Source organism: Gopherus evgoodei, chromosome 5, assembly GCF_007399415.2.
Source record: "Gopherus evgoodei ecotype Sinaloan lineage chromosome 5, rGopEvg1_v1.p, whole genome shotgun sequence".
Taxonomy (NCBI): domain Eukaryota; kingdom Metazoa; phylum Chordata; order Testudines; family Testudinidae; genus Gopherus; species Gopherus evgoodei.
In genome coordinates this window covers 30,486,156-30,512,734 of record NC_044326.1, presented here as the reverse complement: position 1 = coordinate 30,512,734, position 26,579 = coordinate 30,486,156, and the positions used below count along the sequence as shown (strand labels likewise).

Sequence of the window (26,579 nt, the reverse complement as noted above, 5' to 3'; positions counted from 1 at the left end):
CACAAGTTGTGGGATTCTCTTGCCCCTGCACACAGAGTCAAAATCTGCCCCTAAGAGGCAGAACGAATCTTTAAAATTATACCCAGTGACCCAATTAACAGCAGTATTTTGTTACCACACATGTAATACACAGGAGTATTGTTGCGGCTGTCAATCAATGAGAGAAATGTCTAACAAGAAGCGAGAGCTCCTATAGTCCACAGGCCCTGGGCCCACATTGTTCGGATTTCACAATTCATGTTTTCTTTTATCAGAGATTTTTGTGGCTATTTTTAATATTTGTTGGCAGAGTTGCTATGGGTATTTATGAAGATGATCATATTTTAATTGTTTATTACATTCCTAAGCCCCCTGACAATGGGGAGGGCATTTTTCAAATTAAGATCCCAATCCTGCCAGCTGCTCCACCCAGTGAAAATCCTGCAGCCACACCAAGCCCCACTGAGGTAAGTAAAGGTTACTGTAATTAAGGAAAATGATTCTTACATGTGACTTTTGCTTGAGTTTTTTGACGGAATCACGAAACTTGACTCTAGAAGACATCTGGGATTCATCCTCTTGCATGTGCCTTGACTCATCTTCAGACTGCATAAAAAGAATCTTTAAAGTTATCATACAAGTTATTTACAGACACATAAAAATGAGGAAGTGGGTATTCACCCACGAAAGCTCATGCTCCAAAACATCTGTTAGTCTATAAGGTGCCACAGGATTCTTTGCTGCTTTTATAAAAATGAAGGTGGTGAGTAGCTGAGTATACAGATTAACTGTTGCATGTTCACAGTCCAATTTTATTCTGATCAAATGTTTATTAGAAAGTGGGTGCATTTGCTAGTTACAATTAACTCTTTTCTCTTCTAGAGCAAAACAAAACTACTCAAACCATTTAATGAAACTTGTCTGATCCTGATTATGAAAGGAGGGACAGAAACAACATTTTTTGAAACCGGAAGGGGATACTACATTCACCTATGAGCATGACCTACTGTTATTCTTATATATTATGTACATTGGAATTATTGCGTTCACTGATTATCCTCATTTCACTAAGTTTCCATGATGTCTTTTATATCAATATCCTCATTTAATGCCAGGCTCTCTAGTTCATCCATCTTAGTATTTAAATTTCTAACATTTGTATATAAGCACTTGAACATTTTGTCAATACAGTAACTTAATATTGTAGTTATGTTCCTGAAAAGTGCGACTTTAAGCGACATGATGTTAAGCAAATCCAATTTCCCCATAAAAATTTATGTAAATGGGGGAGGGGTAGGTTCCAGGGAAACTGTTTTTACCGGACAAAAGACTATATATATACACACACACATATATATATATATATATATATATATATATATATATATATATATATATATATACACACACACACAGAGTATAAGTTTTAAACAAACAATTTAATACTGGTACACAGCAATTATGATTGTGAAATTTGCTGGAGGTGGTAAAGTCAGAGGGTAGGCTATTTCCCAGGGAATGTCTTACTGCTAAATGATGAACTAGCAATCAGCTGAGCCCTCAAGGGTTAATCCATTGTTATTCATGTAGTCTCACACTCTACAAGGCAACACGAATGGAGGGAGGGGAGACAGCCTAGCAGAGACAGACACCGTGTGTGTGTGTGTGTGTGTGTGTGTGTGTGTGTGTGTGTGTGTGTGTGTGTGTGTGTGTGTGTGTGTGTGTGTGTGTGAGAGAGAGAGAGAGAGAGAGAGAGAGAGAGAGAGAGAGAGAGAGAGAGAGAGAGAGAGAGAGATGCACAAGGCCCCTTTAAGTACGCTGACCCCACTCTAAGTACACTGACTTTTTAAGTAGATTCAGCAAGTTGAGACAGAAGTTGCTGCCAGGAAGCTCCCTCCGTCCTGAGTCCTGTCATGTCCATACCCCCTGTCCCTGCTCTATGAAGATGGGGTAAACGGAGGGCAGGAGCAGGGGGGAGGGGGACACCCTGACATTAACGCCCCCCCCTTTCCCCCTTGCACAGCAAGCAGCGGTCTCTGGGAGCAGCTCTGAGGCAGAGGGCAGGAGCAGCACATGGCAGTGGGGGGAGGGACAGCTGAACTGCTGGCAATTGATAGCCTGCTGGGCGGCTGCCGCACAGGGAACTTAGGGGAACAGGGACCTGATGGGGAGCTGCCAGTCCACTCTGGTTCCACGCCCCCACCAGCTAGCTCCAATGGGCTGCTCTTCCAGCAAGCAGTGGACAAAGCAGGCAGCTGACAAACGACATAAGGGAGCATTGCACAACTTTAAACGAGCATGTTCTCTAATTGATCAGCAAAGTAACAATGAAACAACATTAACCGGAATGACTTTAAGTGAAGAGTTACTGTATTCACTTGCTTGCCTTTATGTGTTACATTTAAATGGAACTCTCATGTTCGACTATCCTCATTTGCTCCTTTACCAACTTCCTATTCTCTTTACTAGCATATAAATTTCTCCCTTTAATAAATTCAACCCTAAGAGATGTCTCCATCTGAACCTTGTACTCCTTTGCATCCATAAACTTTTCCCCAGTCTTTAGTTTAAAAAATCCTCTACAATCTTTTTCATGTTACAAGTCAGCTGTCTGTTTCGGTTTTGGTTTAGGTGGAGCCTACCCTTCCTGTACAACCTCTTCCTTTCCCAAAAGGTTCCCTAGTTCCTAACAGCTCAAAACCCTCCTCCCTACACCATTGTCTTATCCACACATTTAGACCCTACGGTTCTGCCTGCTGTCCTGGCCCAGCAGGTGGAACTGGAAGCATTTCAAAGTATGCTACCATGGAGAGGTCCTGGTCTTTAATCTCTTACCTAGCAACCTAAATTTGATCTGCAGGATCACTCTCCTACCTTTGCCTACATCATTGGTACCTACATATGCCATGACTACAGGCTCCTCCCCATCACTGCACATCCTTCTGTCTTGTGAGATCCACAGCCATTGCAACAGGCAATTTATTATGAGGTTCTCCCAATCATTACAATCCCAACTATCTATGTTTCTAATAATCTAATCCCTCATTATTATTACCTTCTTCTTCCTAGTAACTTGGATTCCCAACCCAGGAGGGGTATCCTCACTGTGAGAGGATACAATGACACCATCTGCAAGGAGGGTCCCAACTATGGGTTTGTTACCCTCCACTCCAGGTTGATGTTCCTCTTCCCCAAGACTTTCATCCTCCCTTACAGCATGAATGCATGTCAGATTCAAGGGTGAGACCTATCTATGGTGTCTGTGAAAGTCTTCTCTGTGTACCTCTGTCTCCCTTAGCTCCTCCAGTTCACCCACTCTGGTCTCAAGAGACAATACTGTGTCTCTAAGGACCATGAGTTGCTTACACCATATACACACCTGCCCAAAAGACAGGTAATCATATATGCTGCACTCAGTGCAATAAACTAGATCGCCCTCACGCTGATGCTGGACTACTGCCTGCATTACTTTTAGCCTTCAGGGTTTTTTCCGTTTGGTTGGTTTTTTTGTGGGAGGAGGTGGGGGCGTTAGTGGTCTAAGTTCAGAGTATGTTTGTTAGGTGTATCTGCCTCTCACACTCCTCAAAACTCTCACTTGCTAACTCCTCCAGTAGTTTAGGACCTGATTTTTAAAATCTCAGTTCTCTCTGAGTTAACCCCACCCACTTGTCAAGTAATTCTAAAGGAGTTAGGGATCAAAGGACAGCAGGCTAGAGCCTCATTATCTAGCCTAGCCTAGCATGTCAGTAGGCTCAGCACGCAGTCCCCACAATACACCACACTGTAATATTTAATCAAGCAAAACATGGCAAGCAAGCAACCGAACAGACAAACTCACCTTGAGAATCATATAGTCTCTCCTTCCTCACCTGGAGAACTGCCTTGCAAAACTTCCAATTTCTGCTCCTGCTTGCTAGCTCCGCTCGTGGCTTAGGTACGGACTTTTTAAACCCTGTTCTCCCTTAGCCCTGGTCTACAGGTTTAGGTCAAATTTAGCAGAGTTACATAGATTAAACCCTGCACCCGTTCACATGACAAAGCCATTTTTGTCGACTTAAAGGGCTCTTAAAATCAATTTCTGTACTCCTCCCCAACGAGGGGATTAGCGCTGAAATCAACCCTGCTGGATCGAATTTGGGGTAATGTCAATGCAATTCGATGGTATTGGCCTCTGGGAGCTATCCCAGAGTGCTCCATTGTGACTGCTCTGGACAGCATTCTCAACTCAGATGCACTGGCCAGGTAGATAGGAAAAACCCCACGAACTTTTGAATTTCATTTCCTGTTTGCCCAGGATGGAAAGCTGATCAGCACAGGTGACCATGCAGAGCTCATCAGCACAGATGACCATGGAGTCCTAGAATCACAAAAGAGCTCCAGCATGGACTGACCGGGAGGTCCTGGATCTGATCACTGTATGGGGAGACAAATCTGTGCTATCAGAACTCCGATCCAAAAGATGAAATACCGAAATATTTGAAAAAAATCTCCAAGGGCATGAAGGACAGAGACTATAACAGGGACCCGCAGCAGTGACGCATGAAACTGAAGGAGATGAGGCAAGCCTACCAAAGAACCAGAGAGGCAAACTGCCGCTCCAGGTCAGAGCCCCAGACATACTGCTTCTATGATGAGCTGCATGCCATTCTAGGGGGTGCCCCTACAAATATCCCACCCCTATGCGTGGATTCCATCAATGGATTCTCACGCAACAGGGATGTGGATTTTGAGGATGAGGAAGAGGAGGAGGAGGAGGTTGAAGATAGCATACAGCATGCAAGGAGAGAAAATGTTTCCCCCAACAGCCAGGAATTGTTTTTCACCCTGGATGTAGTACCCTCCCAACCCACCCAAGGTGGGCTCCCAGACCTTGAAGGCGGAGAAGGGACCTCTGGTGAGTGTATCTTTGTAAATACAATACATAATTTAAAAGCAAGCGTGTTTAATGATTAATTTGCCCTGAAGACTTGGGATGCATTGGTGTCCAGTACAGCTACCGGAAAAGTTTGTTAAGGTGTATGGGGATGGAGCAGAAATCATCCAGGGACATCTCAGTGAAGCTCTCCTTGATGTACTCCCAGGGTCACCTGGTTGAAATAGGGGAATTCTATTAAGGGGACATTCAGAGGTGGCTGTTCCTGCTAGGCTGTTTGCCTGTGGCTGAACAGAAATCATCCCCGCTGTTAGCCACACAGTGGTGGTGGAGGGGGAGGGGTGAAGTGATCATCCCAGAGAATTGTGTGGGTGGCTGGGAGGGGGAGGTTTAGTTGGGTTTGTGCTGCACATTAACCTGAAAACTGCAGGCCTCTCCGTTTAAATGGCCAACCCATTTTAAAAGGCCAACCCAACAGGTGCTTGGTATGGGAAATGAGGGCGATGCTGTTTGAAACCATCTCCACGTTATGAAGGTTAAAGAAGTCAAAAGACTGTGGCTTACCACGTCTGCCTGCAAGCCAAATCACACCAAACTGGCAGGCCCCCAATATAAGAGGCAAAATGCGACCTTGTAAAGAAAGCACATGTGCTATGTAATGTTAACAGCTTGGTTCACCATGAAAGAGTCTACCCATTGTGCTCTACAATGTGTCTTTTAAATACTACTCTCCCTTTTTTTCCTCCCACAGGTGCAAATTTTTAAGTGCTCCCCATATCATCTCTGACCCAGAAACTAGCGAAGATTAGAAGGTGAAAAAAATGCACTCGCGGCGAAATGTTCTCTGAGCTCATGCAGTCCTCCCACACTGAAAGAGCCCAGCAGAATGCCTGGAGGCAGACACTGTCAGAGTGCAGAAAAGCACAAAATGAACGTGAGGACAGGTGGCGGGAGCAAGAGGAGAGATGGCGGGATCAAGATGATTGGTGGCGTTAATGTGATGAGAGGAGGAAGGAAGCAATGCTTAGGCTACTGGAGGACCAAACTGATATCCTCCGACGTATTGTTGAGGTGCAGGAAAGGCAGCAGGAGCACAGACTGCTGCTGCAGCCCCTGTGTAACCAAACGTCCCCAAATTCCATAGCCTCCTCACCCAGACACCCAAGAACACGGTAAGGGGGCCTCCAGCTGCCCAACCACTCCACCCCAGAGGACTGCCCAAGCAACAGAAAGCTGTCATTCAATAAGTTTGAAATGCAGTATGGCCTTGTCCTTCCCTCCTCCGCCACCCAACCTGGTGCTTCCCTCCTCCTCCACTGCTCCCAGGCTACCTTGGCAGTTATCCTCCCATTTGTGTGACGAATTAATAAAGAATCCATGAATTTGAAACAACAATAACTTTATTGCCTCTGCAAGCAGAGATCAAAGGGGTGGGGGAGGGTGGCTGGCTTACAGGGAAGTAGAGTGAACCAAGGGAGCGGGTTTTCATCAAAGAGAAACAAACAGAACTTTGACACCATAATCAGGCCAGTCATGAAACTGGTTTTCAAAGCTTCTCTGATGTGCGCCGCGCCCTCCTATACTCTTCTAACCGCCCTGGTGTCTGGCTGCACATAATCAGCAGCCAGAAGATTTGCCTCAACCTCCCACCCCACCATAAACATTTCCCCCTTACTCTCACAGATATTGTAGAGCACACAGCAAGCAGTAATAACGATGGGAATATTGGTTTAGCTGAAGTCTAACAAGTCAGTAAACTGCACCAACGCACTTTTAAATGTCCAAAGGCACATTCTACCACCATTCCGCACTTGCTCAGCCTATAGTTGAACAGCTCCTGAATACTGTCCAGGCTGCCTATGTACAGCTTCATGAGCCATGGCACTAAGGAGTAGGCTGGGTCCCCAAGTATAACTATAGGCATTTCAGCATCCCCAGTGGTTATTTTCTGATCTGGGAAGAGAGTTCCTTGCTGCAGCCGTTCACACAGACCAGAGTTCCTAAAGATGCAACCATCGTATATCTTTCCTGACCATCCCATGTTGATGTTGGTGAAACGTCCCTTGTGATCCACCAGTGCTTGCAGGAACATTGAAAAGTATGCCTTTTGGTTTATGTACTGGTTACCTTGGTGGTCCAGTCCCAAGATAGGGATATGCATTCCGTCTATCGCCCCACCACAGTTAGGGAATCCCATTGCAGCAAAGCCATCCACTATGACCTGCACATTTCCCAGAGTCACTATCCTTGATAGCAGAAGCTCAATGATTGTGTTGGCTACTTGGATCACAGCAGCCCCCACAGTAGATTTGCCCACTCCAAATTGATTCCCAACTGACCGATAGCTGTCTGGCGTTGCAAGCTTCCAGAGGGCTATCGCCACTCGCTTGTGAACTGAGAGGGCTGCTCTCACCTTGGCATTCTTGTGCTTCAGGGCAGGAGAAAGCAAGTCACAAAGTTCCATGAAAGTGCCCTTACGCATGCGAAAGTTTCACAGCCACTGGGAATCATCCCAGACTTGCAACACTGTGCAGTCCCACAAGTCTGTGCTTGTTTCCCGGGCTCAGAATCGGTGTTCCACAGCATGAACCTGCCCCATTAGCACCATGATGTTCAAATTGCCAGGGCCCATGCTTTGAGAGAACTCTGTGTTCATGTGCTCATCACTCTCATCATTGTGCTGCCGTTGCCTTCTTGTCTGCTGTTGAAGTTTCCAGTGCAGCATATACTGCAGGATAATGCACATGATGTTTACAGTGTTCATAACTGCCGTGGTGATCTGAGTGGGCTCCATGCTTGCCGTGGTATGGCATCTGCGTGGAAAAAAGGTGCAAAACGATTGCCCTTGCTCTCATGGAGGGAGGGGCGACTGATGACACAGCTTACAGGATTGGCTTACAGGGATTTAAAATCAACAAAGGGGGCAGGTTTCCATCAAGGAGAAACATACACAACTGTCACACTGAAGCCTGGCCAGTCATGAAACTGGTTTTCAAAGCCTCTGTGATGCGCAACGCGCCTTGCCGTGCTCTTCTAATCTAATCGCAGACGGCCTAGTCAGCAAACAGAGCCAGCGAGCCTTTAAACGTTCAAAGGCACATTCTACCACCTTTCTGCACTTGCTCAGCCTATAATTGAACTGCTCCTTACTACTGTCCAGGCTTCATGAGCCATGGGAGCAAGAGATAGGCTGGAGTAGGTGTGACCGCACGGTGCTGCTGGCTGGGAGAGCAGCCTGAGGCAGAAGCCTCCAGCTGGCATGGTATTCCAGGCAGGACTGAATATCCATTAGACGAAACATAAAGGAGAGAATGACCTGGAGTCATTTCCATTTTTGTCCAGGCGCCCCCAACAGACCTCACTGAGGTCAGCCAGGAGCAGCCACGAGACGACGACGACGACAGTTAACAGTCGTATTGCACTGTCTGCCATCGGCAAGGCAAGGCAAGGTGATGCTGCTGTATAGCACTGCAGTACCGCGTCTGTCAGCAGCACCCAGGAGATGTACGGTGACAGTGCGCTGAGCGTGCTCCATGCTTGCTGTGGTATGGCGTCTGAGGTGAGAAACGATGCTTTCATTGCTTTCACGGAAGGAGGGAGGAAGGCAGGGGGGCCTGACAACATTATTTTTACCCCATCAGGCATTGGGAGCTCAACCAAGAATTCCAATGGGCAGTGGAGACTGCGGGAACTGTGGGATAGCTACCCACAGTGCAACTCTCCTAAAATCGACGCTAGCCTCAGTACTGTGGATGCACTCCGCCAACTTAATGCGCTTAGTGGGGACACATACAATCGACTATATCAACTCGATTTCCAAAAAAAAACAACTATAAAATCGACCTAATTCCATACTGTAGACATACCCTTAGTTAGCTCTGTCCCCTTATCAACCTAAAGGGGATAGGAATCAAAGGATGCAAAATACTAACAAAGAAATATGTCTAAAAAGTGAGAGTTCTTTAGCTGTTAAAGCTTTGTATCTTTATATAAAGCTATAGCTTTATCTGTGTAACTTCTAACAGAAACAAAATATAAAAGCACACTACAGATAAAATACTCTTTTTGGTTCAAGTATAGCAATTATGTATCTTAACACATGGTAAACAGGAGCACAGAGCTCAGAAGGGCTAATCTCTAGGTGACAGAAGCCTCACTTGAAGTCTATGCTATAATAAGGGGAAATGTAATACTGTATGTATAGCATGTACATGAAATGCATTCATTGGAAAGGCTCCTGTAAACTAGCTAATTCTTGAAAAATCCCAGATGTCTGTCTTTCTGTCTAGCAGACAATATAAAAAAAAAGATCAATAACAATGATCTTACACAATGGCTTTCAAACAACTGATAGTTTTATTACCTTCACTTTCTTGTTAAAATGACAGCATATGGAGCATGCAACCATACACATTGTATTTCTCACCTCTTTATCCCATCTAGTTTCTGACTCTCTCTGCTTGAGGCTTTTTAAGTGCCTTGGTCTTGGATTTGGATCTTCTTGCAGTAAAGCATTTTCTGCTTTAGACTAAGAAAAAACAAAAAGAAAGTTTGGTCATATAACAATTGCAATTAATTGCACTGTTAATAATAGAACACCATTTATTTAAATATTTTCGGATGTTTTCTACATTTTCAAATATATTGATTTCAATTACAACACAGAATACAAAGTGTACAGTGCTCATTTTGTATTTATTTTTTATTATAAGTATTTGCACGGTAAAAGAAATAGTATTTTTCAATTCACCTAATAAAAGTACTATAGTGCAATCTCTTTATCATGAAAGTTGAATTTATAAATGTAGAATTATGTACCAAAAAACTGCATTCAAAAATAAAACAATGTAAAATTTTAAGAGCCTGCAATTCCACTCAGTCCTACTTCTTGTTCAGGCAATCGCTATGATAAACAAGTTTGTTTACATTTTCAGGAGATAATGCTGCCCACTTCTTGCTTACAATGTTACCTGGAAGTGAGAAGAGCTGTTCTCATGGCACTGCTGTAGCCAGTGTTGCAAGATATTTATGTGTCAAATGAGCTAAAGGTTCATATGTCCCTTCATGCTTCAACCACCATTCCAGAGGACGAGTCCATGCTGACGACGGGTTCTGCTGGATAATATTCCAAAGCAAGGCGGACTAATGGATGTTCATTTTCATCATCTGAGTCAGATGCCACCAGCAGAAGATTGATTTTCTTTTTTGGTGGTTTGGGTTCTGTAGTTTCAGCATCGAGTGTTGCTCTTTTAAGATTTCTGAAAGCATACGCCATATCTTGTCCCTCTCAGATATTAGAAGGCACTTCAGATTCTTAAACCTTGGTTTGAGTGCTGTAGCTATCTTTAGAAATCTCACATTGGTACCATCTTTGCGTTTTGTCAGATCTGCAGTGAAAGTGTTCCCAAAATGAACAACATGTGCTGGGTGATCATCCGAGACTGCTATAACATGAAATATATTTCAGAATATGGGTAAAGCAGCAAGGAATACACAATTCTGCCCCAAAGAGTTCAGTAAAGAAATTTAATTAACACATTATTTTTATAATGAGCGTCATCAGCATGGAAGCATGTCCTCTGGAATGGTGGCTGAAGCATGAAGGGGCATATGAATGTTTAGCATATCTGGCACGTAAATATCTTGCCATGCCAGCTACAGAAGTGCCATGCAAATGCCTGTTCTCACTTTCTGGTGACATTGTAAATAAGAAGAGGAAAGCATTATCTCTTGTAAATGTAAACCAACTTGTTTGTCTTAGTGATTGGCTGAACAAAAAGTAGGATTGAGTGGACTTTAGGCTCTGAAGTTTTACATTGTTTTGTTTTTGAGTGAAGTTATGTAATAAAAAAAATCTACATTTGTAAGTTGCAGTTTCATGACAAAGAGATTATATTACAGTACCTATATGAGGTGAACTGAAAAATACTATTTCTTTTATCATTTTTACAGTGTAAATATTTGTAATAAAAAATATACACTTTGATTTCAATTACAACACAGAATACAATAGACATGAAAATGCAGAAAAACATCCAAAATATTTAATGCATTTCAGTTGGTATTCTATTGTTTAACAGTGTGATTAAAACCACAATTAATTTTTTTTAATCGCAATTAATTTTTGTGAGTTAACTGCGATTAATCAACAGCTCTACTTACTACATGTAATACTAATGAAAGATTTTTACTGCATAATCATCTTAAATTATTATAAAGAGCCAGATTCTGCTTCCCTTTATTACACTGTACAGTAATTTTACTCCACAAGTAGCCTCAATGATTTCAGCAAGATCCCAGCATGGAAAGTAGTACTTACTCAACATAAAAGTGGCAGGATCTGACTCACAGTTAAAACGGCAAAGTTTTTCCAAACATTACATTTTTCATATTACAAACAAGAATCAAATTAACTTGCTTAGAAAATAACATCAAAATCAGCTACTGGGAACTAACTTGTACAGATATAAAATATTACACATCTACTCCAATATAACGCGACCTGATATAACACGAATTCGGATATAACGCGGTAAAGCAGCACTCCAGGGCGAGGGAATTGCACACTTTGCGGATCAAAGCAAGTTCGATATAATGCAGTTTCACCTATAACGCGGTAAGATTTTTTGGCTCCCAAGAACAGTGTTATATTGGGGTAGAGGTGTATATTAACAAGTTACAAAGGCAAATTTAATTCATTAAATTATATGCAGCACAAACAAGGAAGATTGATTACATTTTCATAAATCCTATCAAATACAATAAAATCCTTTATAAATGCATCCTCACCCTTGCAGCTTTTAATTTTTCTCTCATACGTTCCCTAATGGAAAATTCTGCAAAGCTTGTTCTTGACGTAGAAGGGACAGGAGGCAAGCCTAAAACAGGAAAATCATGATAAATCTAGAATTACAGTTTTTTGGTGGCAGAATCTTAAATCATATAAAAGACTTGCTATTTAAAATATTTACAGGATGTGGAAAAATTCAGTTTCCAACAGAAGGATCTCCAACTGAGAAAACATTAAAATATACACACACTTGATTTTGAGAATGAAAAATAAGTCTTGGTTTCCATGTTTCAAACCTTATAGGCTAGCAGTTGAACTCTTTTACCCAGCTAGATTTCCTTTCCAAAATTAAATCAAAATACAATTGATGAGATCTGACCCATCCGGAGTACAATATATCAACATTTCTTTCCATTAAATAACTGTTAATTATCTGGTGTGCTCTATATTCTGGTTTCTGAGCTTGCTATTTCTAGTTTTATATGGTATTATATATAATCAGTCATGATTAAAGGAATGTCCCCCCACAATTCCAAAATAAACATTAAAACAAGATAACCGTTGTCTATGTACTAGTCTTTGTTCAAAGGTATTATATATGGCCTCAAAATGAAGTAAAACCTTATTTTTTTACGTAATGCTACCAAAAAAAAAAATCTAGTTCCTGACTGTCACAGGGTAGCTGGCCTTCTGAAGGGGTCAAGGGCTCAGCCCACTTCTGACAGACTTCATAAAGGGGAATGAGGCAATTCAGGTTCACTTGGGACTAATTATCTCACTGGGGCAGTTAATTAGGCAGTGAAGCATCTGGGCATGATGAAAGGCAGCTACTCACAGTAGAGGCTACAGAACAGAAGCTTTCGGTGAGAGAACAGTCCCCAGAATGAAAAAGATCCCAAAGTGATGGAGCTCACCAACAAAGGAAACTAAGGAAGAATGCTCCTAAGTGGGAGAGGCTCCAAAAGGGAAGAGCTATGAGTTTCAAATCACAGTAGAACCTGTCCCTGGTAGAAGGATTTCATTAGATAGCAAAAGCCCCAGATAAGAGGAACGATATTCTGTCTTAAGGAAGGATCATTGCAGTTTGACCTCTGTGCGGGACCTTTACTCAAGTGGAGAAACACTTCCCTAGCTCATGAAAAGAGGCCCTGGCTCTAGAAGGTAAGGCCCCAGCTGGAGTACTGTGTCCAATTCTGGGAACCACAATATAGGAAATATGTGGACAAACTGGAAAGTGTCCAGAGGAGAGTAACAAATAATGGAAAGATCTTTGATGCAAGGACAAAACATCAGATTCAAATATGAAGATCAAAGGATGATTTCTAGAACAGTGTTTCTAAGTTAGTTGTGATCCCGGTGGGGGGGCGAGGGGGACATGAAAGACACTCAGGATTGTTGGTGAGGCACTGAAATTATGTTCTAAAGCAAAGAAAATTTCACTCCTTCCACATCCTTACCCTTTAAGATCACCTATTCTCTGTCAACCTCTCAAAACACACACACAAATTATTGTTACTACTGATACTCGTCTTACTTTTTTTTTTTTTAATAGCAAATGCAAGATGGGGTTGCAAAAACTTTTGACTTCAAATAAGGGGTTGCCAACCTAAAATGATGGAAAAATACTGATTTAGATTATTAAGATGCTGGGGAAAAAGAGACTTACTGTCTGTTTTCTGCTTTTCAATCCTTGATTCCAAAGGGCCTGGGCCTCCATTCTGAATAGCTACATTCACAAAGAATGGACACATCTCTTTGTGGAACAATTTTATTAGAGGTTCCTTTTTCATATTTGGTGGTATTCCTCTTCTGCACCCCTCACATGTTTTCTCTTAGACTGTAAATTCTTCACGCAAAGACTATATCTTTGTATGAGTTAGTACAGTGCCTACTATGTGGTCTCAATCTTGGTTAGGGCCTGTGGCTGCTACCGCATTAAAAGTACTAAATAATAAAGTAGTTCCACAATGTTACTGAAGGCAGAGTTTGGCTGTCTGAATTAAAAGATGAAGCAGATTCTGTCCAAGGCCTACTACCGTAATTTATATAGCTGGGCAAAATGTTTATGATTTTCATGATAATGGCCTATTATACACAACAGAAATGTTTCTTCATATGTACTGCAGTGTTTCCAGCTGAACTGGATGGTCAAGATTAGGTTTCCACCCTATACTATACATTTGAGACAATCCACTTATCTCATTTCGCAGGTGCTCAGTTTAATGTAGTGTTCATACCGTGTCAAAGAACATAGCACAAAGGTCTGTGGAATTTTATAACTCACCATATTATTTTTATACACCCAGTTTTTTAAAATATTTTCCTTTTTGTGGTATCTTGTTTCCCACCTACTTATGGGTCATAATGTTCTCCATATCTTCACAAATCCCCCTCATTTTCATTGCAATTCTTGAGTTTCTCTGATCCTCTTCAGAGACTGTTGGAAGACCTGGCATTGACTAATGTCTGCTGTTTTTTTTTTTTTTTGCTGTTTGAAGAAGAAAGGCTTGTTTTGTTGTTTTTTTTTTGTCCTTCCTCCAAGTGAATTATTTTCTTTTCCTGCTCTTTAAGAAGTAGCTGAATTATCCCTCATGTCCCATATCTCACAATTCATCTTTTCTACTGGAAAAGTAAATATTTTGTAAAATGATTGCCCGACAAAAGGTGTGGCCTCTTTTGCTGATGTTTTTTGGAGCGTGTGGCTTTTTTCTTTGAACAGCTGTGAACACTGACAGCTCAAGTAAATATTTTTTTCTAGCTATCTCCAATTATACCATTAGTAATATTGTCAGGTTTTTTTAGCCAAACATTGCTGTGCTCTATCCTTTTTTTTTTTTTTGGGGGGGGGGGGGAATCTTTCTTTGCCAAGGCCTGAATAAAGGGTGATTTCATATTTATATAAGGAATTAAATTAATAAAAAGGTTGTAAAAATGAAAAGGCCAAAGGATTGAGAGGGGTTTTATCACACACCTTACATAAATTAACAGCGAGATTGATAAGTAATCAAGACCCTTATAAAGAATATTTGTGACAGAAGAGAACTAGAATTGCAATTAAAGCCATGTATAGGTTACATATTAACACCATACTCAAGGTGTATATTACCTTCCAGGATAAATCTAGGTCTTCCCTTGTCATTTAAGCAGAAAAAGGGTGTTGTGATTAAGCCATGCTGCTGCTGATTCTGTTCTCCTTAAAGGACAGTCCAAGGCTTTCTTTGAAGCTTTGTGCCCTTTAAACTAAGGAGTCTACTTACTTGGTATGGAGGAGGAGGCATATTTACCTTTAGAAACATCTAACATAACATGATTATTTGCTTTGAAACCTATTACTTTGCGAAAGCGTGTTCTGATTTGTTGGATTAAAGACACTTGTAACCTCACCTCAATTCTTCTTCACTGATTAACACCAATGAGAAAACTGATGCACACAAATATGGTTTGGGACTTCTGCCATACTGGACAATTCCTTCTAGGCTTGGCCTCAGACAAATAAGGTTAGAGTGAACAGTCTGGTAAAATTGGTAGAGAAACCATTTGCAATGCATTCCTCACTGTTCATCGTAAAAGCCCACGTGAGTAGCGACCCTCTAAGCTTGTTTTCTGGAACAAGAAGCTACGAGTATTGGATTCAAGGAAAGATCTTTCATCTCTGGACTGTCTGGATTCTAACAGGGGGGAACAATGGAACAAGAAGATGGAGATTCCCAGAGTTATTCTGCGTAGTCCTGAGAGACTTTCGGGAAACTGGCAGATTATTACATCTCTGCTACCATTTGGAATTATAGACCGTGACTCACCTGTACATATATTTTACCTGCTTCAACCTCTCAGTAACTCTCATTTCCTTTTCTTAGCTAATAAACCTATAGTTAATTTTCTATGAAATTGGCTACCAGCATTGTCTTTGGTGTAAAATCTATGGTACCAATTGATCTGGAGTAAGTGACTGGTCTCTTGGGACTGGGAGCAACCTGAATGTGGTGTGATTTATATCAAAGTCCAGTTTCTGTGGGTGGGAAGACAGACTGGAAAGTCAAAGGGGATTGTTTGTGACTCCATGGTAAGACTGATCTAGTGATCCAAGAGTTCACATTTCTTACTGAATTATTGAAATCTAATTATAGAGAACACCACCAGTTTAGGGTATCTGCCCTTTTTTCTGACAGTCTCCCTGAAGTAGGTACTCACAGACATGAGCCATTCCAGACAGCATGACATCGCCCACTTTTGGTGACTAGTCTCCGACTCTGAGTGGAACCAACTGTCCCAGCTCGACCAGTTCCAGTGGGGACTGTGTGAGGAGATTTAAGGATGGGCTAGCCTGTGGAGGCCTTCATCAGCCTTGTCATGCATACTGACAATAGGCTCTGAAGCAATGTGAGGAACGGAAGGGATCTGTGCTACTACCTGACCAGTGACCCTCAGTACCAATCTCAACCCGGACTCTGCACCCATGCAGCGGGATAGCGCCACTGCCATGTGACCCCTGAGGAAAAAGAGCACTGTCCCAGCTTGTGTTTCTACTGTGGAGGATCACCCATATTTTTGCCAACTGTCCATCCCAAGCTCTAGCACAACGCAGTTCAGGAAACAAAAACATCCAGGCCTGGTAGAGGGGGTTGGCCTGAGTGAGTTCTGACATAGTACAACCCCCACTCCTGGTGAGACACACCCCAGGCATGGTAAGTCCAAGTCTGCCTCCAAATACCAGGGGAGCCTTACCAAATTCTGCCACAGTGGACACTCATGGATTTCAGGCAGTGGACAACTTCATAGATGTTGATATCGCCTAAGCCATGGGTATTGCAGTTCAAGTAAAGACTGTCCCTAACCCAGTGGAAACTATATATGGCTCACTCCTGTCATCAGGACCAGGGACACAGGAGACAGTGGCGTGAAGTTGCCACTTGGGACCACTGGGAGGTCCTTCCCCATAATCCTTGGCATTTCATGGGTGCTGGCTCATGATCCTTTTGGGATGAGCACCAAGTTAGCTTCTGCTTCAAGTTCTTCTAGCAAGTCTGCCTACTCACACTGTCTGACAAACCCAAGAACCAAGACATATCCCTCACCTGACCCTGGTTGTGGGTTAGGTGAAATATCACCAGAGTTGACTCCAGCACTGCCCCAAGTACAGCAACTATGGTGATGTCTTTGAGAAGAATACTGACACCCTACCACCACACCAGGATTATGACTACCCATTTGAGCTGCATCTAGGAGCCCAAGTGCCATTTGGCCATATGATGCGATATTGGAACCGCAGATGGCTGCCCTGCGTTCCTATTTCCAAGGGTTTCATATGGCCATCTACCTTTCCCGCTGGGGCCCGTTTGGTTTGTTAAAAGAAAGATGGAACCCAGAACCTATGCACGGATTACCAAGACCTAAATCAGGTTGCCCTCAGGAATCAGTGCCCCCTTCCACTCATCCTGGAACTACTGGACCATGTATTTATTAAACTCAACCTGCAGGGGCCTATAACTGGGCCACAGATGAGTGGAAGACAGCTTTTCAAACCCAGAACAGCCACTACAAACACCTGGTAATGCCATTTGGTTTCACAAATGCCCCTGCAACATTCCAACAATCCATAAATAAGGTCTTCCATGACATCCTATCCCAGTACATTATAGTCTATCTAGACGATATCCTCATCTCTTCCAAGGATCTTGAACAACACACCCATTATGTTTGGTCAGTCCTGGAACGGCTCCATCAACAAGGCCTTTAGGCAAAGCTGGAAAAGTGTGACTTTGACCAGTGCTTCATGGAATTCCTGGGCTACATCCCATCCCTTTATGACCTCCAAATGGACCCTAAGAAGGCAGAGGCGGTTCAGACCTGGGTAGCCCCCCCAAAACATCAACGAACTACAAGACTTTCTGAGCTTCACTTTTATAGAATCTTCATCTCTGAGTTTTCAGGTCAAATTGGCCCCTGACAGCACTTCCCCACCAAAAAAAAAAAAAAAAAATCTTCCTTCACCTAGTCCCCAGAGGCCAAAAGCACTAGACTGGCTCAAGATTACCTTTACCAGTGCTCCGATTCTGGTCCATCCCAACTCAGCACAACCCTTCATCGAGACTGATGCCTCTAATGTGGCAATTGGGGTCATATTCTCTGGAAGACGTGGTCCACAACAGCACCTCCACCTTTGTGCCTACTATTCACAGAAGCTCACTCCAGCCAAACAGAATTCTAGATAAGGAGCTTTTAACCATCAAAACAGCCTTTGAAGAGTGGCACCTCTAACTGGAGGATGCTCAGTACCAGTATAGGTATACACGTATCATAAAAACTTTGAGTATCTCCTCTGAGCCAAAGCACTGAACAAGAGGCAGCTTTGCTGGGCCCTGTTCTTCACATGCTTCAATTTCACCATCACATCCCACCTGAGGCCGAGAACAAGACTGTTGATGCCTTGTCCCAAAAAGGGGAATATCTTGCCAGACAGAAACATCTCCCCCTTATGTTCTTATGTCCCGGAACTTACTAGATGCCATGATCCCCAAGACCTCATGTTACCAATCTGCTCAGCTACAGAGAAAGTGCCCCCTCCCAAGGGGCTCGAAACTGCAAGCCAGGGGCAATGCCAGGGCCAGAATGGCTTGCTCTATGTCAAGGGCTGCTTGCATGTCCCACCAGCCGCCCAATTAGAGGTACTAAGGCTCTGTCATTACTCACTAATAGCAGGCCATCAGGGTCACTTCAAAACCCTCCATTTGGCCACCCACTCCTTCTGTTGGCCCTGAATGTGCACAAAATCCACTCATAAGTTGATTCCTGTGAGGCATGCGCCTGCACCAAGATGCCATGCTTAAAACCGCTTAACACTTTAATGTCTTCCAAGACCCTGTCTAGTCTCTGAGCAGCCATTACTCTTAACTTCATAGTCAAGTTCCCTATGTCTAGCAGACAAACTAGTCCTTGCTGTTGTTGATCAGTTGATAAAAATGGCCCACTTCATCTCCACTGCACACCTGCCCTCTGCAGAAGAAACAGCTCAGCTCCTGGTGATTCATGACATCCATTTCCATGGACTCCTGAAGCAAGTCACAACTGATCAAGTTTTGCAGTTTGTGTCACTGTTTTGGTACAAAACCCTATGGTTGCTCTGGGTCTCCACTTACACATCCATCACCTAACATCAACAGATGGTCAGTCTGAACAAACAAATCAAATATTAGTACAATATTTATTCTGGTTGAAATTTGTGAAGCTGCGCAACTGGACAAGCCTCCTACCCCAAGCAGAGTTTGCTTACAACACCGACCATGTCTCCACCAGGCAGAGTGCATTCTATGCAAATGGTGGCTTCCACCCCGTCACCACCTGGCCATACCTGTCAACTACAACAATCCGGTGGCCACTGACTCAGTGTGGCAGATCCATGCGGACCAAGGGCAAGACTAAGGACAACTACAAGCGGTATGCTGACTGCTAGCACCAGGAAAGCCCTGCATTCGCTGTCAGAATCTCTGCCCTAAACCTCCATACCAACTGGTTGTGTCATATACAGGACCCTTGATATCTCAGGCCGTATTCCATCAGCCAGGTAATTAACCCAGTGACCACGAAGCTTCAGTTACCCACATCCCTCAAAATACACATGGTGTTTCATATATCTTTGCTGAAACCCTATATCAACAAACCCTTTGCTCACCTGTCTCAACCATTTCCCCCTCCGGTGTGGATCCAAGGACACAATGAATGAAAGGGCTATGAGATATGAGACTTAAAAATTAGATGCGGCTCCCTCTGGTGCCTCACAGACTGGGAAGGCTGTGGCCCCGAAGAGTGATCCTAGGAGTCTGCAACCCACATCCTCTCCCTGACCTTGTGGAAGTCTTCCATGCTGCCCATCCAGACGAACCTGGGTTGACCATCGGAGGGGGCCCCAGGAAGAGGTAACATAAGGCCCTCTGAGTCTAGAACACAGGCCTGTAGAGCTGCCATACAGCTAACATCTCCATGCCACCACCCAGAAGCCACTGTAACCAGCTTGTGCTCCACTCCTCATGACCTGCTGTGGACATAAACCATGAGAAGTCCCACCTCAAGGGGACTAACAGGCAACATCCTCACGGCTCCTCATTGGCTCCTCACCCTATATAAACCAAGGGGCATTCCAGGAAATTTCAAGGCAACTCCACGGATCTCTGGTAGTTGCCATGACCATCCTGCTCCTGAACTCCTGGCTTCAACCTCGGCTTGATTTAGACTTTGCTTCCTGACCCAGATCCTCAAACTCAAACTCTTACCCCTGGAATGGGCCCTGGACTGCAACCTTGGTTCCGACTGCCTTTCTTAAGATCCTGACATCTGCAGTCCTTGGGGTTTTGCTTGGTACTAACATCAATACTAACAAAAAACTCCTGGACCTCCTCATGTATGCTAACATGTTGTCTGCTAGGAGTACTGAAAGGTGGAGGATCTGGAAGTGGGAGGCATGCACCACAGGTTCTAGTAGGGCCATGCTTATGGCACAGGACCCCAGCCACGACTACTCCAAGGGTCCCTGTCTCTGGACATCCTGTAGGTACCAGGGTATTGGAACTCTCTTGATGAAGAAGGGAGGTGACACCTTGTATTACAGGAGCGAGGGGCATAAGAGCCTACATCAGGCTCTGAAGAGGACCCTGAGTCACACAACTACGGTGGTATTGTGCCAGCAGTGCCAAGGTCCGGGGATGTCGCTCTGGACATATCAGTACCAAGGATTTCATGTTGGGTATACACTGGATATCCACTGGTACCAGCCAGCCTGTCTCCTGTACCATCAGGGAGACCAGTACCAAGTTGCAGAGTATGTCTTCACTCTGCTCCTCCCCCAGCCCAGATCCAATACCAGCTTCACTCCATGCCCAGCCCAGCTCTGGCACCAGCTTTTGCTCCACTCCACTCCCAGCCACAGTTTCACTCTGCCTCATGTTCCACCTCCAGCCCAGCTCTGTCCTCATTCCCTCACCACCCCCATCCCAGGTCCACCTCTAGCCTCAGCTCCTTCTCCATCCCCAGTTCAACCCCCAGCTCCACCTTCAGCCCAAGTTCCTCTGCTGAGCCAACTGAGTAATGGGGGGAGTGGATAGATTCCATTACTATTGGTGGGGGGGGAGGCACGTGACAGAAAAAGTTTAGGCACCACTGCTCTAACATAATCCTCTCTGAGACAGTTTAGGCAGGTGGAATGAGGGCCGCTCACCACCATAGATTTTTTTGTATTATTTGCAGCCAGTACAAGGCTTAAAGCCCAAAAACTTAGGCATATGTAGTACCAGGTATCAGCCCCTGAGTATAAGATGGGACCAACGCTCTAAAACAAACAAGAAAATAACCAAGAACACCTATACTAATCTAATGAATACCACAAACTATTTACTGTAGGGAAGATAATTTAGTAATGATTTCTTACTAACTTACTTATTTCTTAACTTTTCATTTCCGTTTGTCCTGCATCCCCTCCTCCCAAATGTATTTTATAACAACTTCTCTCTCTCTATCAAAGCATTCAGGATTTCTTTCAAGTTTTGCACTTCCCAATTTCAAAACCGAATCAAAGAAATACACTAGCTTTTGTGCTGGAGGTGGTAGAAATGTGTGATCCCTTTTATTAAATCAGATACAAATACTCGTACTCAATGACTCCAGTACCATCTTAACACCAAAGAAAGAAAGAAAGAAAGAAAGAAAGAAAGATATTTCCAACAGAACTATCCTGGAAAGTAAAGGCTTCCCAACTTTTTGATCTTCCAGCATATTCAAGGAAGCAACTACCAGATGCTGGGCTTTTTTAAAAAGACTTCCTCATTATTTGCAGCTGTTCTCTATTCACTTGTTAGTCTGCCTGATTAGTGGCTTAATGTAGAGCCAATTCCTTACAGTTGTTTAGTTCAGGATCCAAGAGAATATAAAATTAAATTAAGGGAAAATGCCAGATTTTTGCCAATGGACAAAAAAAAAAAAAGAGGTATTTATGAGATGTTGAATGAATGGGTAAATAGGGAAGGAGGGAAATTCTGTTCCAACTGTTAGAATATTTAATTCTTTGGCTATAGTTAAAAATAAAATTTAGGAACTGGAAAGTGAACAATTAAATATTATGTAAGATTAGAATAAAAGAAACTAAGTGAATTTTAGGGACATGAAGAAAATATTGAAAATGATGGGATTGAGGGCATCCCTAAAATGTCACTGCTGTATTGAAAAAGGAGATCAGAATCTCAAGTATAAAAGACAACCACGTTTAAATGCAAGGATTTAGTAGAAATATTGAACCAAAGTAAAGGCAATCGTGTATCTTGTTCACCAGGTAAGACTGTGGAATTCACTGAGACTTATTGAGGAGAGAGCATTTCACCAGTATTTAGGGATCATGCTGTGTGCAGGAATACCATTTTAGGACCTCAAAGTGGAATAGCGTCCTTTCCTTCCCTCCGCATGATGTACCAAGGGTATGGCCCAGACTCATAAAGGGACTTAGGTGTTGCAACTCCTAACTTTTAAAAACCTAACCACCCAGTGGAATGCAGAAACCCTGGTTTAAGTGCCTCGCTCCCTATACAACACATGGGGAGACAGGAACCTGATACTGAGCACCATAAAGCCAGCGTACTAGATGGGGAGCTACCTAAACTAGTCAATACCAGATACCAAGAAGTATGTCCTAAGCTCCACATTTCTCAGAGAATTAGGTGTCTAAATCCAGGATAGAGGGAGGTACCTCTCTCTGCTTGGGATCCATAGACCGGAACCCTTTCCTCAAATCAGGAGCCTAAGCAGTTTCTTGCTAGAACAGCAGCAATGGATACCTAATGCCTTACAAAATGGAACCTAACGAGTTCCAGGGCCTAGAGGGACAGCAGTGCCTTAATCTGGGTCTTAGGCACCTACATTCCTTTATAGATCCGTGCCTAAATGCATTTCAACATAGAGCTGGGAATCAAACAGACAAGGCTGTGTTTGTAAAGGTAACACTGTAGATTATTTTTTGTTTTAGGTCACACTTAAGACCTCAGGTAAAACTGTCAAAATCTCTGTTATGAAGTAGGAGCCAGAGTCATATTTTCAAACGTTGACTTTGGCATTTAGGAACCAATGTCTCACTGAAAGTCAATAGGGAATGAAGGTAGGATCTCCAAAGGAGTTAGGCACTGCAATGCTGAGTGTCATAGCATCAAACTTTGAGGCACCCAGAAAAATCACAGGAACATCATTGTAATCCATATACCAGAGTTAGGCACATGAGCACCCTGAGCAATGACTAGGGACATAGGAGCCTAAGAATGCGATCCACAAAAGCCTGGCTGGTACGTAAGAAGCCGCCAAAGCTAGTCAATGAGAGATGATGACCAGAAGGGTGTGTCCTATGCCCTACCCTTCCCTCCGAGATAGGTACCTAGCTCTGTTTAGCAATCTACAAACAGGAATCCACTGCCTGGAGTTAAGACAGCATAGGAGCCTAAGGCATTTCTTGAAGGAATGAGTTAGATGCCTACCTTGCTTTATGCAAAACAGCTGGTGAAGCAGGAGGAAGAGGTGGTGATGCCCACCTAACAACTTTTAGCTTAGTGGTTAGAAAGAAGATTAAGGGACCCCATATTAGACTATCCCATAGCTCTGCAGTTACAACACATCTCCTGAGTGGTGGGGGAATCCCTGTTCTAATCCCTTCTTCCCCTTCGGCAGAGAGGGAAGGGAACGAACCCACATCGCAGGTGAGTGCTCCAACCATTGGACTAAAAGTTACAAGGGGGGCACCACCACCTATTCCTCATCCTGAATTTGTATTGGACTCAATCTGGTAGCAGCCTCTGAGCACGCCTACCCAATCAGGCCCTGAACACAACTTAGATGGCTGAACGCCTGTCTTTTTCTTGTTTGTGAATCACTCTGGAGCTTAGGTGCAAGACAAGAACCCAGATGCCTAGAGGGAGAAGGCAGTGCCCAGAAGCAGAAACTTAAGACACCTAGGGAACTATCACCTGAAAAACTTGGGCACATAATTTAGGCACCTACTGCATTTGGCAGCAGTTTGGGAGGTTGCAGTGGAGCCAAAACAGGGACTTGCATGCTTAAGTACTTTCATGGATCTCACCCTCAGTTCCTGAGTCACTTAGGAGTCTTTAAAAATTTTATCCCTCAATTTATTGAAAACAGATTAATTTTAAGGCAGTAAAACAGCAGTCAGTATAAACGTATACCTCTGAAGAGACTTCTAAAGAAAGTATGAGAGGCAAAGTATTGTCACAGATAAAAACTTGCTATGAGAGGAAACAGAGTAGGAATAAAAGTTTTCATCATGGCAAACGATGAATAGCAAGGGCCTAAAAGTTCCAGGTTAGGCGTCATATTGCTTAAGATATTTATTAATGTCCTGAAAGGGGGTGTATGTGCAATAAAGTTGCAGAATTTGAAGATGATAAAGTTATTTAAGTTAGTCAAGTGCAGAGTGGACTCTGAGAAACTTCAGTGGCACCTAAGTACGCTAGGTAAATGGACAGTACAATAGCAAATTAAGTTCAACGTTGATAAACGCAAAAGCATAATAGAGACACAAAGTTAAACTATTTACAAACTTTACAGGGTTCTAAGTTAGTTGTATCAACACAGAAACGGGACTGTGCATAATCAGGCAAATCTGCTGGATTAGTGGTTTTTTCACCCCATCCTCTTGCTGATCTGTCTGTTGTAGTGAAATAACCTGCAGTTAAAAACTGCAACTGGGTAAGAAATGGATTTCAAAAAATTTTTGCTATCCCAAAGGGGGACAAAAAGTCAAAATCTCAGTTTTGCAACTCAAAATAACCAATGGTGATGAAGGGGCATTTCAACTATAATATTCTGATAATTCTGTATTTTTAACCTTTTCAGACTAATTAAATTTCAAAACAAAAAGTTGTTTCAAACTGAAAATTTTTCTTTAGAAAATGTCAAAATAAAAATGATATACTAAGTTTGTAACAAACATTGTCTTGTCAATAAATTAGTTTGTTCCAATCACTCAATATATTTCACTTTATTTTAGAAATTTTCCCTTTTGATTCCTAACTCTCATTTACCTCATTTGTAAAATGGGTGATTTTTCTCATTTGTGCACTCCGTGAAAAATCTCATAATAAAATTGATGGTACTACTGTTCCCTAAAATATCTGACAGAAATAGGGTAAGAACAGTTTTGTCTAGCAAAATTTAAATTACTTGGGTTTTAGATAGCACTTTCTTCCTTCATCCTCCCCAACTTCATGATGAAGCATTCTGCTGCAAAATATTCATTTAGAATCCCTTTTATGCATGTTTGAATACAATAGCTCCTCACTTAAAATCATCCTGGTTAATGTTGTTTCATTGCTGATCAATTAGAAAACACTCTTGTTTAAAATTGTGCAATGCTCCCTTATAACGTTTGGCAGCTGCCTGCTTTCTCCACTGCTTGCAGCAGGAAGAGCAGCCTGTTGGAGCTACCTGGTGAGGGGGGGGAACCAGGGTGGACCGGCAGCCCCCGCATCAGTGCCGTTCCCGAGTTCCATCTGGCAGCTGCCCAGCAGGCTATCAATTGCCAGCACTTCAGCTGTCCCTCTCCCTACTGCCATATGCTGCGCTGTCCTCTGCCTCGGAGCTGCTCCCCAGAGCCTCCTGCTTGCTGTGCACGATGGCAGGCTCCAAGGTTCTGGCCACAAGGCTTCAGGCTTTGTCCCTGGGCCCCATCCTCCAGCTGCAAGACTTCAGGCTCCATCCCTTGGCCCCATCCTCCAGCCACAAGGCTTCAGGCTCCAGCCTCCAGCACCTAACCCCTACTTACCCCGGCCCTCACTGCCTCCCCTGACCCTCCAGGCTTGCCACTGCTGAGTCTGCTGTGAAGTGATACTTCTACGTTTGTTAATATCACTTTTCACAACAGACTTACTAGCTATTAATAAATAAATTACAGTGATTTGGACATGTATATCTGCACATTTGGTTTTCCTAAAGCTAATTAAGTATTTTAGGAAAAGTGTGAGAGTGGCCACCAGCAAAAATTGGTGGCCCTATTCTGAGGCCACTGAAAAAATTGTCCTGAGAACCCCTGCCCTATTAGGCAGATGAATGAAAACAACAGTGATAAAATAATCTTGTCATCAAAATCTTATTCATACACCATCATACACAGAATGATGCTTAAGTGTCAAATCTAACATTCAAATATAGTCTAGTAAACCAAGAGTTTGATCCTTGGAATATTACAAAAGTGTTCCTGAAAGATTTAAAATGTTTATTTTAATTGAAAAAAAAATTTAATATATTTTCAGATTTTTAATCAGAGGAAGTCTTTCGCTGCACTGACAAAAATTCATTTGATAAGCAAAAAGAGTAAACAGCACTTTCCATAACAGTAACACAGCTCTGTGCTGGTTATTCTGCATACAAGTTAAACATGCAGTTGCATTCAATTATCACGCGCTGTTTCTCCAGCTGTGCATGAAAATAAGCTAACAGCCCGTGCAAGTCACCAAATCGGGCAGAAGTAGCGTTTGTCCCGCAGCACCTTGCCCGGCGCCACAGTCCTCCCCAGCCACCCCTCGCTGAGCGGCGCTCAGCTCACTAACAGCTCACCCACCGGCGTCCCCGACACGCGCCTCCCGCCCCTCGGGCTAAGAGCGCTGCGCGGCCCCAGCTACAGGGCTCGGTGCGTGGGGGCGGCCCCCGGGGCTCCCTCGCCGCTCTGCGGGGCGGGGCCCCTCCCCCCCAGCCGGCAGGGTCACTCAGACACTTACTGCGCGGTGCTCGGGCAGCGGCTGCAGGCGCCGCCATCCCGGCTCCGTCCTTCTCCGCCTCCTCCGCCAGCAGCACAGCGGGACCAACCGCCTCCAGCAGCTAGAGAGGAGGAGGGGAGGGAACCGAATGTCAGCGACAGCAGCATACCCCACAGAAACCCCTCCGCGCCCCCCTCGTAAC

At 43.5% G+C, this 26,579-nt stretch overlaps 1 protein-coding gene across 6 annotated transcripts in view; it reads right to left on the bottom strand.

The window, feature by feature from the left end:
- CC2D2A (coiled-coil and C2 domain containing 2A) overlaps nt 1-26,579 on the bottom strand; it is a 158,014-nt gene that overhangs the window by 124,927 nt on the left and 6,508 nt on the right. For 5 of the 6 annotated variants that reach the window (XM_030563106.1, XM_030563107.1, XM_030563104.1 and 2 more), the window contains 4 exons: nt 26,399-26,498; nt 11,642-11,730; nt 9,279-9,380; nt 487-585 (listed from right to left, as the gene is read on the bottom strand). In XM_030563106.1, coding sequence (XP_030418966.1) covers nt 487-585; nt 9,279-9,380; nt 11,642-11,730; nt 26,399-26,498 — 390 coding nt within the window. The remainder of the gene's footprint in view (nt 1-486; nt 586-9,278; nt 9,381-11,641; nt 11,731-26,398; nt 26,499-26,579) is intronic. The other variant, XM_030563108.1, reaches the window with a different exon arrangement.